The sequence below is a fragment of the Gymnogyps californianus genome, chromosome 28 (assembly GCF_018139145.2).
Source record: "Gymnogyps californianus isolate 813 chromosome 28, ASM1813914v2, whole genome shotgun sequence".
In the NCBI taxonomy this organism is placed as follows: Eukaryota; Metazoa; Chordata; class Aves; order Accipitriformes; family Cathartidae; genus Gymnogyps; species Gymnogyps californianus.
Window position 1 is genome coordinate 6,632,584 of NC_059498.1, and position 12,079 is coordinate 6,644,662.

General features: G+C 57.5%; 1 protein-coding gene across 1 annotated transcript; it reads right to left on the reverse strand.

Moving 5' to 3' along the window:
- TNS4 (tensin 4) lies at nucleotides 1-11,853 on the reverse strand. The gene is made up of 12 exons (XM_050911896.1): nucleotides 11,343-11,853; nucleotides 6,784-7,228; nucleotides 6,141-6,571; nucleotides 5,170-5,256; nucleotides 4,495-4,614; nucleotides 4,103-4,195; nucleotides 3,647-3,724; nucleotides 3,114-3,185; nucleotides 1,731-1,899; nucleotides 1,133-1,201; nucleotides 842-868; nucleotides 1-273 (listed from the first exon to the last, which is right to left on the reverse strand). Exons 1-12 carry the CDS (start codon nucleotides 11,851-11,853, stop codon nucleotides 144-146), a joined length of 2,232 nt encoding a protein of 743 aa, XP_050767853.1. The 3' UTR covers nucleotides 1-143.
- Nucleotides 11,854-12,079: the final 226 nt, after the last annotated feature.

The window sequence follows — 12,079 nt, forward strand, 5'->3', positions numbered from 1 at the left end:
CTTGACGTGATGGTACGTAACAAAAAAAATATAAATATGAGCTGTTGCCAAAATGCAACCCAGAAGCAGGAAAAGGCGAGCAGCAGAAGCTCGGCTGCGTGTGGGCATCTGCCAGCCCTGAGCTGTCCCGGCGTTTCTGTCCTCTACAGGCCCAGCAGGAGCTTGCAGAGAAGGTCGATGACAAGCGACGCTGGCTGCACGGTGTCGTACTCTGCAAACAGGTGACAGAGGTTCTCCGAATCTGTCTGGCTTTTGGCCACGAACCCAAAGATTCTTTGAAAAAGGAGAGAGACTTATTCAGTTTGTATCCAGGAATCCAAAGGAATACGCTTAAACTAGCCCCAGCCACAAAGCAAAATCCCGGTTCCAGCAATTCTACCTTGGCCTGCTCCCCAATCACGTTTACTTGGAAGCAAAACAGCCGGGAGAAGTGTTTCTGGCAAGGCTTCCCCAGCTGTGAAAAGTTTCTTGAACGCAAGGTAGAGCCAGATATAAACTCACTTCCCGAGCCCAGAGCAAGCGAGTCACTGGGAAGGCAGACAGATTTGGACGGGGGCTTTCTACACGAGGGGATGTGGAGAACTGGGCTTAGCCAAGCCTCTCATCAAAACCTACAGAGCAAAACTCCCCATAAAGCTTCACCCATCTGTCCCACTTCTCGTCCTGCCACCACGTTAACTTTTATCGCATCCCCTCTTCATTTTTAAGCTTTGATTCTTTGCTGCTCTGCAAAGCTTTGCAATGCATGCACTGGAGAGGTGAGGCTGGGCCAAAGCAGCATCTCCCCCCCAGGTTTCCACCGGCACGCTTGGGCTGCGGGAGGTCCCGGCGCAGGTCTTACCTCGAGGACTTGCAGTACTTCTGCCACCTGAGGGAAGAACAGAATTGGATTTGCTCAAAGGCTGATATTTAACTCATTCCATCAGTTGCAAAGTCAAGGTTTATATTTAGCTAAACCCAGTGTGTTAAGCCCGGGGCAGGGGCTGCACAGCCAGTGGTTGGGATTTGGGATTTTAAGCGGTGCAGAGACGGGAGCAGCGGAGCCGTGCTGGGAACCGCGGGGAAGCGAGCACCGCGCAGCGGCTCCGACCGGCACGGACGCCCTCCGCCCGCAGAGCAGCTGATAACTCACTTTCTGTTCTCAGGGTCCATGCCGCAAAACCTGATGGCAGCCAAGGGGTAGTGTCGCCTGAAAAACACCCTGTCGGGGGGAGGAGGAGAGCGGGGCGTTAGAGGAGGAAAGTGCCCGGGGAAGAGCTGGTGGGAGAAACAGGCATTTGGAAATTCAAGCCCTGCTGAAACTGTTGTGGCTGCTGGGGAACGGGGGGTGAGGGGGACTGGGGGTGTGGGGGTCCCGCTCCCCGGGGCCACCCGCTGAGCTGGCAGCTGGCAAAGCGCAGGCAGCTCTTGGGTTCAGCTGGCTCCTGCCTCCCGCTCTTGAGATGTTGCCGTTAGCTTCACGTAAAGCAGCACTGTGCCCCGTGCTCTAACAGAAGGGGTCAAGTCCACCCCTGGATTGCAACACGGATTTGTCCTAGCAGGCCAGGTTTTCTTGACGTGCTGCAGACCAGCACGTTGGCAGGCTGAGAGGCAAGAAGAGAGCTGGGCGCTCACGGGCGAGCTGCATTTCCATCAACCATTTAGCTCCCCCCTGCACCTCGCCACCGGTGAGCCCTCGGCCGGGCAGCAGCCCGGCAGCCCCGTCCTGGCCCTCCCCAGGCGGCTCTTACTTCCTCTGGATGTCCGTCAGCGTGACTCCCTGCTCGGTCACTCTGAAGTGCACGAGGGTGGGTGTGGGCAGAGTCTCCAGCTCGAAGGTGGAGGAGATGGCTTTCTGGATGGCCGGGGCTCCCGTGAGCGTCTCCACGTTCACCGAGTTGAGGTACAGGACGTTGCACACTGCAAGGACAGCACAGAGCCCGGCTCAGCACGTGGCCCGCAGCACGCCGGCATCTCACTGCGCTGAGCGTGTGCAGCGCCAAGCGCAGCGGTGCCGGGCCCAGGGCCGGGTCCCAGGCATCATCCTGCAGAACCGGACACGTGTACGTGGGTCAGATTTGTTTTGATGAAAATTAAAGATTTGGTGACGCAGAAATTCTTCGCAAATTTATTTTGGTTTACTTTAATTCTTTGCACTAATTGTTTTAAAAGTCAAAGTATTTAATTTCCGGTTTCTAAATGTCACATTTGGATTTTTTTTTCTGTTTATTACATATTTCCTTTAATGAAAAGCAGAAATACCCCAAGCCAACTAACGGCTGAAGGCCAACCTAAAACATGACATTTCAGGCTGATCGAGCTGTTTAAAGGGCTGTTCTGGGTCAAACTAAACTTTTCAGCTTGCCAACTTATTTTTCAGAATTTCCAGCAAAACAAAGCGGTTCCCGACTCCCCTGACCGCGCCGTGACCCTTCCGCGCGGTCTCCTGCCCATCGCTCTCTACTCTTACCTGGAGCCCACCCACCGCTGCACCCAGGCTGGGGGCACCCGGGCACGGAAGAGAAGCAAAGACCCTTCCCCGTCCTGCTCCGCAATTTCTGTGCCTCTCCCATAAGGTCCCTCAGCAATTTAACCAGCCCCCGACTGCCCCATCCCTCTCCTGGAAACTCCAGATGTTCAATACCCATCAGCTCAATACCGATTGAAGCCAGTCAGGAGAGAGGCTTAAAAATCAGGGGCTATTTAAAATTGGGGGAATTGTGGGTCTTTTATCAGCCTTGTGACCTCAAGAACTGTCTTTTCAAGATTTACTTCACCATCGTGAGGACCAAAAGTCTCCTTTCTTTAAAAATATCAGGTTCCCTTGCAGGCCCATGATCTGAGGACGGGAAGAAAACCTGCAGGTATGGCCAGCCTGGTGACAAAGCCAGGAGGGGGGCATCGCGCTGGCACCCACAGATGCACTGGGGCGACCCGCTGCTTTGCACAGCTCCAAAGACCGCGCTGGCTTTTCAGCTTCTGCTGTGAATGGTGTCAGAACGGATGACATAAAAAAATTGAGCCTGGGGTTCGATCGGTAAGGACTAAAGCCCAAAGCACGGGTGCGTGCCCAGAGCTCTAGCTATTGCCAGCTCGACTGTCCCCTGGTGACAGCAGCCTGCTCCTTTCCTCACCAGCAGTTTTCTTCAGCAGGGATAGCGTGGATTCTGGGGCACAGTCAGGGCTATCTTCTCCATCAGCAAGATCTGCACAAACGACAAGTAGGAGCACTGATGCCACAGGTCAGGCTGCTCTGGATCACCACTTTGCATTGGGTGGTGATTCCTTATCTCACAAGAGGCCCAAAGGCCCAGGAGCGCTTAAATTGCAGGGGTTTAGAGCAGTAATTAATTTAACTGTCCTCCATCTCCCTCTCCTGGCTCTGTTCATCTCTGATCTCCCCACTCCTCCTTTCCTTGCCCACCCTCAGCGGTCCCCTGCTCCCCGCTGCTTTGCTGACCACCCTCCACCCCCAGCAGAAGCAAGTCACCGCCGTTTCGTACTCGTCGGCTCTTGCAGGTCCCTGCTCCCCCTACAGCCAGGGCAATCAGCCCCCTTGCAGGGGCACCCGGGCGGTTCAGCCCCCTCCCCACTGCAGGACCGTGCCCACCTCCCCAGACTGGCAGGAGGGACCCCTCGGAGCAGCCCTCCTGCCCCCGACACCTACCTCGGGTGGGGATGCTCAGCTTGCAGGGCAGTGCCAGCGGGGTGATGGCGTGCTGATACACGAAGGCAGAGAGGCTCCCTGCAACACAGAGCCGTGAGTCGGGGGGGCCCCGGTGCCTGAAACCTCCCACCCACGCGCCTCTGGCCCCGCAACAGTGTCCCCGGGAGCTCAGAAGGAGGGAAGGGGGGGCTAAGCGGGACTATTTGGGGCCTCACAGCAACAAACGTGGGTTTTCCAGCCCCCACCCCATGTTCCTGTTTTGGGGACTACTACCGCAGCCTCACTGGCAGGGAAGCGTGGGCAGGAGCCGGGGGCTGGAGGGCCCCCATGCCTGCGGGCGGGCAGCAGGCTCAGTGCAGGGCTCTGCAGCCCTGGTCCTGGCCGGCGCTTCGAGGGGCTTTTGGAAACAGCTCCTGGGGCTGCCGGGGCTGCTGCGGGCGATGGCACCGTCCTTACCGAAATACAGCTCCTCGCTGGCTCCTTTCAAGTGCACCCCTTTGGCAGATGACTCGATGAGGAAGTGCCGGACGAGGTCACTGCTCTCATCGCCTGCAAGCGGGACTGAAGACAGCGTCAGCACCGGCACGAGCACCGTTGTTTCGCCCCTGCCCTCCCCTGCCCACCCCTGCCCGCCCTGGGGCCCCGTCCCAGGGCATTCACCAGAGCTTCTGCTCTGTGTGGTGAGCGCGGTGCCAGCCCCCGTGCAGGGGTGGGGTGGGCAGGCACAGACCCCACCGCCAGCGTCTCTCACACAACCGGAGTCCTGCGGCTTCTCAGCTTGCTTTAGTTTGACAAGTTTCAGTTAAATCCTTGAAGCAAACCCAACCCTTCCAAGCAAGTCCCTGTACCTGTCTGGCTGCTGGATGGAGAGACGGGAACCTTCATCGCCAGTCCAAAAGACCCCCGGTACGATGTGCTGTCCCGCACAACGAACGTGCCTGGCTCCTTGTCCTTCAGCAGCTGGATTGCTGTCAAAGCACAGGCAGAGGCTCAGCCAAGCAAAACAGGTGGAACCTCCCCACATTGCATTTCGCGTCCGGCCGATGCTCTCGCGGGGAGTTGTTCCTTGGCAGCAGCGAGAAACACTCAGGAGCGTTTGCTGAGGACGTGCACGTCCCTCGTGCGGGTACCGACTGCAGTGCCCCTGCAGACTGAGGGGCCCCGGCTCGGTCCCGTGGGTCCCTGCGGTCCCCAGGAGAGAGTCAGCCCCTGCCTGGGCCATGCTGAGTAGCAGCACAGTCAGAGGCAGGAGAAGCTTTGCTGGAGTTGAGGTGGGGACAGAGGGGCTGTGGCACAGCCCGTCTTTCTGAGCCTTCCCCCTAGACCTGTGAGCGGGTCTCTCCATGCCCGTCAGCCCCCAGTATGCTTTGCATCGCCATCACCGAGTCCCCACGGGACCTCAGCACAGGCCAGAGCCGGACTGAGGTGCTGCGGGGAGGCAAACTCCAGCCTGGGGAACAGGCAGCAGTCCGGCAGAGAGCAAGTCAGATGGGGTTATCCCAGCAAAGACACTTGCGCCTTACCTTGGTCCCTGGTTATGCTCGGCTTGAACCAGTATTTCGATGTGTCCATCACAAACTTCATGGTCGGCTGCCCAGCCCTGAGGGGACCTGCAAGAGACCTTACGGCGTCAAGGCCCGTGGGGGACCCGAAAGACCTTCGCAGCAGACATCACTGAGCAGGACAGAGCCCCAGCACAGATATTTCCCTTTCAGGCTGGCCAGGGTTGAAGTTTTTTTTCAATCCTTTTGAACAGAGCTTCCTTCCTACTCCTCAGAATAATTCATTCTCCACGTAATTATCTCTCTTGGCAGGCTGTGATGGAGTGCAGGGAGGCAGCACATGGAATCCTCCAGCAGTGCTAGCCTGCCCAACCCTGCACAAGTCCACTGGACCATGGGGATTTACAGCAGCTGAGGATCTGACCTGCAAAGCTCTCCTGCTATTCCCATAAGAATCCCAATTAAAACCCTCTGCCCCGAGAGCTGCCTCTGCTAATCTCCTCCAGAGAACAATAGCCCTATTGTTTACCCTTGAATGAGGGACCTTATAAACTCTGGTATCTTTAGGTGTCCTCCAGAGCAAACTGGAACCCTAACCCCTCCTCCTCACCCGTTCTGGGCCCACAAACAAGCACAAAATGACAGAATTATGGTTCTCATTCACAGGTACTATAAATAAGGGCATCTGCATGTCCTTGAGGGGACCAGAGCGTTTCTGCCTGCTGAGCACGTGCCCCAGGACCTTGGTGGGCAAAACACCATGGCTAATGCAGGGTCACCAGCAAAGAGCTGGAGACCACCGCAGAGCCCTGCAAGCCGGTGGAGATACAGCCAGGATCTCCAGCTCCAGCAAGGACCTCCTGTCCTTCATGGCTATAACCCACAGACAAACCAGAGTAGAAAACGGTGTTTGCTCCCCCTTTCCTGGCAGCTGTTGGGGTCTACAGCTCCTTCCCCCCCGAGACCTGCCCTATGGCAGGGAGGTGACTTACTGTCCGAGACGCAGGAGAGGGCTGGTGCCGACAGTGCATTGTTCAGGGCACCGAGCCTCAAGGTCGGGCTGCAGCTGGGAGCGGGGGTCTGCTTGACAGAGGCTGGGGGGGCTTTGGCCAGCCTGGAAGATGCATCTCCTTGTTCCAGGCACCCGTTCACCAGCAGCACTGGGATGTCAGCTGCGGAGTTGAGGATGGAGGGGGGGCAGCTGCTGGCCTGTCCCTTCTGGGATGGGGAGGTGTTGGCTTTGGTGGAGCAGGCTGCCAGGGGCTGGTGGGGACTCAGGCCAAAAGCTTCTCCAGAGTGAGACCTGACGCTCGGGGAAGGTGGGCAGGGGCTGCCCAGGGAGCTGGCAGGGGACGGGCAGTCAGCGGAGCGGCAGGCAGCGAGGCGAGCATCCAAGTCGTCGTTGTGGAGCGAGTGGGTGCTGCTGCAAGAGGGAGACAGAGAGCAGAAGGAGATCAGTGGGGTTGTTTAGCTGGGATGCGATGCACAGCCCACCCCAGAGACCGCGCCAGCCCGGCGGGGCATCGACTCCCAGCCTGAGGAAGGAGGTCTTGGACAGCAGGACTTGGGGTAACCGCCCTGTGCCCCTTCCATCCCCATCATCAGCCCGAGATGGGGACACAAAGCAGCATTTACCTTCCAAGGATGTAACTGGTGTCCGAGCCGGGGCTCGTGGAGAGCAGGGAGACCCAGCTGCTCCTCTGCTGGGCCCTCACCACATGCACGGGCTTCAGCAAGTTGTCGAAGCCCGGGGAGGTGCCGAGAGCCCCGGGGCCGTAGGAGATGCTGTCCATCTGGCCAGCCATGCACTGCTGGGGGACAGCGATGCACTCGGACGCTTTGCTGCAGGTTGGGGAGGCAGCACAGCTCGGGGCACCCGAGCGGGGGCTCGCGGGTCCGAGTGGGCTCGAGAAAACCACGCTGCCACTGGTGCTGTAGTTGCCTCTGAGCCCCCCTTTTTGGGGCAGGAAGCCGTTGCCCTGGGGGGACCTCGAGAATGGCGTGCCCGAAGGGCTGGGGGAGCCCTGCAGCAGCTCGGGACACGTGGCTCTGCCGGGTGTCATCTCTATGTACTTAATGTCTGCAGGAAGAAAGAGGAGGTCGTTATTGAGTCAGTGTTTGAGTCAGGTTCGTTAGCTAAGCTCTGTTGAGGACACACATCTCTGTTCTTCTTGCTATTAATTTTGGCTCTGGTTTGCATGCCCCGCAGGGCTCCTGGGCCCAGGGGAGGACCCCCGGGCTCTGCAGGGAGACCCCCATGGCCCAACACTGGCCTTTGTTAAGACCCTATGAGGGCTGATTTCTTCACAGACACCAACCCACAGTGACCCACCCCAGTGCTGGCGGGCTCCCAGGGACCTGGGGTTACATGCGGTCATGTCTGACTGCACAGACTCCCCCCCGCCAGCATTGCACAGCCGGTGCTTGCCGAGACCTGCAGCGAGAGGCGGGTGTTTCCTCCAGCAGCCGCTCTGTTTGTACCTGACTCAAGAGAAAAACATCTGGCTGCTCCCCCCAGGGATGACATCAGGTTCGGAGGGTGCCCACGGCAGCAGGCACGTGGCCCCGCACACCCTCCGAGATGGCTGGGCGGAGGAGCACGGGGGACGTCACCCGGCCCCCAGGCACGGCCGGACATCCGCACCATCCGCACCGTGGCTGCGGAGCGGGGGGCAGAGGGAAGCTGCGCGGGACAAGGGCAGTTACAAGGCTCTAGGTGTCAGCTATGGGACCAGCCGTGCCAGCAGCAAGCACAGGCCAGGGCAGGGGCCGGCTGCTCTCCCTTCCCTTCTCCCATCCTGCACAAGTCTCCTTAGAGAAACAATTGCCAGGGCAGTTTCTGAGCCCATGCCCTGCTGTGGGTTTCTTCCTGCTCTTCCATTCATGCTCGGGGCAGGCAAGGCATCTCCCAGCCCCTTTGCTTGCCATTATTTATATGGTAACACATCTGACAGAGCATCGCATGCTCCAAGACCTTCAGTGAAACCTCATGGCCAGGACAAGGGGGTGCCTGGCTCCCCAGGTGCCCGATGCACGTCAGTCACTGGGTTCCTTGAACAAGGCCATAATTTCTGGCTGAGCTAGAAGACGCCTTCTAGCAAGAGACACTCAGACTTGATTTAAGTGCTTGCAGCGATGGCGAATTCATCACCTCCGCAGGGAAGCTGTTGCAGCGGTTAATCACCTCCACTGCTAGAAGTGTGCGTCTCCTTTCTAGTCTGAACGTGCCCAGCTTTGTTTACAGCTCCTGGTTCTTGCCCTGCCATGGAGTTCAGGAAAGTTCCCCTTCTTAAAGGTGTTTCTTGGAGAGAGAAAAACCTTTTTGCTGCAGCAATGAAAAACTGCTCTTAACAGCCCTGAGCTCCCCGGCAGTTGATGTTACGTGCCCCGTTCCTGCCCTGGGACCTGCCGGTGAGGGTAGCTGGCCGGGCAGAGCAGCTGGCTCCAGACTGCCAAGCACTGCAGACCCTGTTTACTGCAAGGAACAACCAAACCTCTGGGGCATAAAGCTTGATGAGCAGGAAAAGCACAAGTCTGTACAAAAGTTACTCCCTGAGCCGCTTCTCTATGCCGATCCCAGCGCGGGACTGGATCGGCGCGGCCAGCGGAGAGCCGCCGAGGAGGCGCCGCGTAAGCCAGAAGGGCTGGTCCCCAGCGGGGCTGCAGCTGGACCACGCACGGGGAAGGAGCCAGAACCGCAGCCTTCCCCCTCCACACCCTTACTGCCACTGGCAGCCAGCAGCAGCTCCTCCAAGGCTCGTCCTCGGAAAGGCTCCGGAGCTGCAGGGTTCTGGTATCAGTGCGCAAACCCTTACAGCAAGCTCTTGGCCGGATGCTTTTTGTCAATGTCTCCCTCAACAGGGGAAAAGAAATGGGGATTTTAATTGTCTTTTAAAGAAATGACTGAAAAGCATCTGTGCACTGGGCTGACGAGGCCTTTTGCCTCCTACTTTTCCGCCTTTGCTCCTGCTTATCAGGTGTGGTTAAACCTCAAATATTTGCTCAAGACCTTGGCAAGTTTTTCAGCATCAAGGAGTGGCAAAAGTGCCGCAAACACGGGGCCCAGCTGTCACGCAAGCTGAGACGCTCTCCTCCAGGAACAAGCCAGTACCAGAGGGAGTTAGTGACTGTCATGAACGTGCCTCCTATTGCTACAGCGTCTGTTATGCTAAAAGCCCTCCTCGTGGTTTCCACTAGACAAGAACGAGCCCCTCTCGCAGACTCTGGGCACCGTCGGTCTCCTGCCAGCCCTCACATCAAGTGACCGTGTTTGCAGGGAACTTACACCTTAGGCAAAAAGGAGGGGCGTGGAAATTATTCAGAGCACGCAACGGGGCCCTGTGCGGCCCTCCCCTGCACGGCCGAGCGGAGGAAAGGGAGGCGGGAGCCCAACAGGAGCGTTTCCACGGGGCCAGCTGGCGTGAGATGGGAGCAGCAGCAGCGCACGCACAGGTCGCATGGCTGGAGCAGGAGGAGGTGGGTGAACAGGGATGCTGTGCAGCAATAGGAAGTTTGCCTAAAAAATATGAGCTGTTAAAAGAAAATGAAAGCTGAAGTGAGGCTTTTCCCACTGAATTCAGGGCCAGATTTCCAGATGTTCAGTTCTGCACTTGGAGCCAGATTTTCAAAACCACTAGCACGCTACCTGCTGAGCTGCTCGGACTCCAGCCCTCGAGCGATGCCTGAAGGAGTGGCATCTGAGTGCCTCCAGACACTAGGCTGAGGAGCCAAGAGCTGAACTTGCACTTTGTCACAGTACTTTATCTGCAAGGCCACCCCCTTCCATCCCAGCGGGAAGCAGAGATGCCATCTGCTCCAGAATTGCCCAAGCCCCACGGCGTGCTCGCGCCGCTCCGGCCCCTGCGCTCCCTGACTCCCCAGCTTAGCCGCTTCCCTGCTGCAGCACCGGGACGCTCACACCTCCCAGGGCTGCAGTTCAGTGCACTTGCAGACACGCACCTCGTCCTCCTCCAACCCCACGTTCCTCATGCGGACGTTTGCGTGAGGGCTCAGGGAGAACAGAATTTTTTTCATGCCTTTAACATCCTCCCATTTGACCTTCCTCTGGAAAGAGGCCTGGGGACAGATTTTCAAGGTATTTCCGTGTCTAAAGACACAGATAGGCAATAAGGCTTTTCAGAAGCAGTGAGACTGTATCTTTAGGCACCTAAACACATCACAGATCTGTCCTCAGGCACACCAGAACGCTTGCAGCAGCGTGCAACACCCTGTCTGCTGGTGTTACCCTGCGCACAGTGTGTTGAGCAGCTAACACGCTGCAAAAGAGCCACAGGCAGGAGTGCTTGGATCAGAAGCCGCACACAGAGCAGAGCTTTGGATCGCAGGGATGACAGAGAAGTGTTGCAAAAGGGTTCACGTAAGGCACCCACGCATGAGAGCAGAAAGAGGGGGTTGGTATGTGCTGCTGATGTTCTGCCTTGTGTATGCCAGGCATGCTGCTGGAGGAGTGCACAAGCCCTGGAAAAAGAATTTCCCTGGCAAAATGATTGGGAACATTTAAATGGGATGGTTGTGTAACGATCAGTACCTTAGCCCAGGGCTTTGGAAATCTGGCTTCAAATCCTTGTGCTTCCACAGGTCAAGTATGACCCTGGGAAAGGCTCCGCTGCCCTTTGGTAGAACTGGGGCTCTGCTGCGAGGGTAAGCACGGGCCACCCATCGCGCCCAGAGGTCAGTGCCTGTCTCTAGTCACTGATGGTAATAACTTGGGTCAGGAGTTTTCCAAGAGCTACAAGTCCCATTTCTAATGAGAAATGTTTTCTCCAAACACAGGGAAACAAACATCAGGTAGAATTAAAGGCTGTTCTCCCTGTTTTCTTTTGTATCCTGTTGAGCTAGCTGGACACGAGACGTTTCAGAAGTGATCAGACCAGGGCCACCTAAGCACGCGAGTTAGGCAGAGAGCCTGGATACACAGTCTGTTCTCCTGCTCCTTTGTATGAAGCCCTGACGTCAGGAGACAGTATCCCACACCGATCCCACTGGGGACGGTGGGGGATGTCACCGATGCCCATTCCCAGCCCTTCACAGGAGCACAGGACCTCATCCTGCCCACTGGGGCTGGTGTGTGGCCAACCTCTCTGCCCTGGACTTTCACTCTGCCTCTTGCAGACGGTTTTCACTAGGTCTGAGCTGTGCTGGCTCCACCGCACGACCAGCGCCTTTTGCCTCACCTATTGCCTCCGGATCTTGTTTCTTGGTGGCAGCAGTGTCACCCTGAGAAGCAGGCTGGACCGCATCCTTCACCGGCTTGCACGTGAGCGGCTGAAAGGTCGGATCAATTTCTAGGATCAGCTGGTTGAGACTCTCTATCGATATGTCCAAGGTAGGAGACACCAGGTGAGCCTCAGGATCCGTGCCGGTGTCCTCCTCCTCCTTTGGCTGATACGGGGCAGGGGGTCTCTCCAAAGAGGTATCCTGCTGCCCCTTCCCCTGCACGTGAGCAGCCATATGCTCAAACACGGGGTGGGCTCCATACAGACCTCCACTGGGAAGCAGGCGTGCGTTGGTGTGCACCATCGTGGACGGGTCAGGCCAGCCCTCCGTTGAGTAGTAGGTGTACTTCATCGGCAGCGCGGAGCAGCCCGGGTACCCCGCCGGGTGCAAGCTCTTGCTTTCCTCCTGTGAGGAAACACACACGCTCTGTCCAACACGCAACACGTGGTTTTGTATGACCTGTGACATGGTTTGGTTTTCTGGTTTGACGGCTTAGCGTCCAAGGGAAACCTCCTCCTCCTCGCCTCCCTTTCTCCACCAGGGACCTCAGACCCCTTCTTCAATCCAGCGTCTCAAGCGGAAGAAGAATCTAAGGAATGCAGAGAGAGGAGCGGTTACACAGGCATGCCCCGGGCAGGAGCAGACTTCAGCGGAAAAGTCTATAAAAACGGGGATTTGGAGTGCAAAGCTGGAA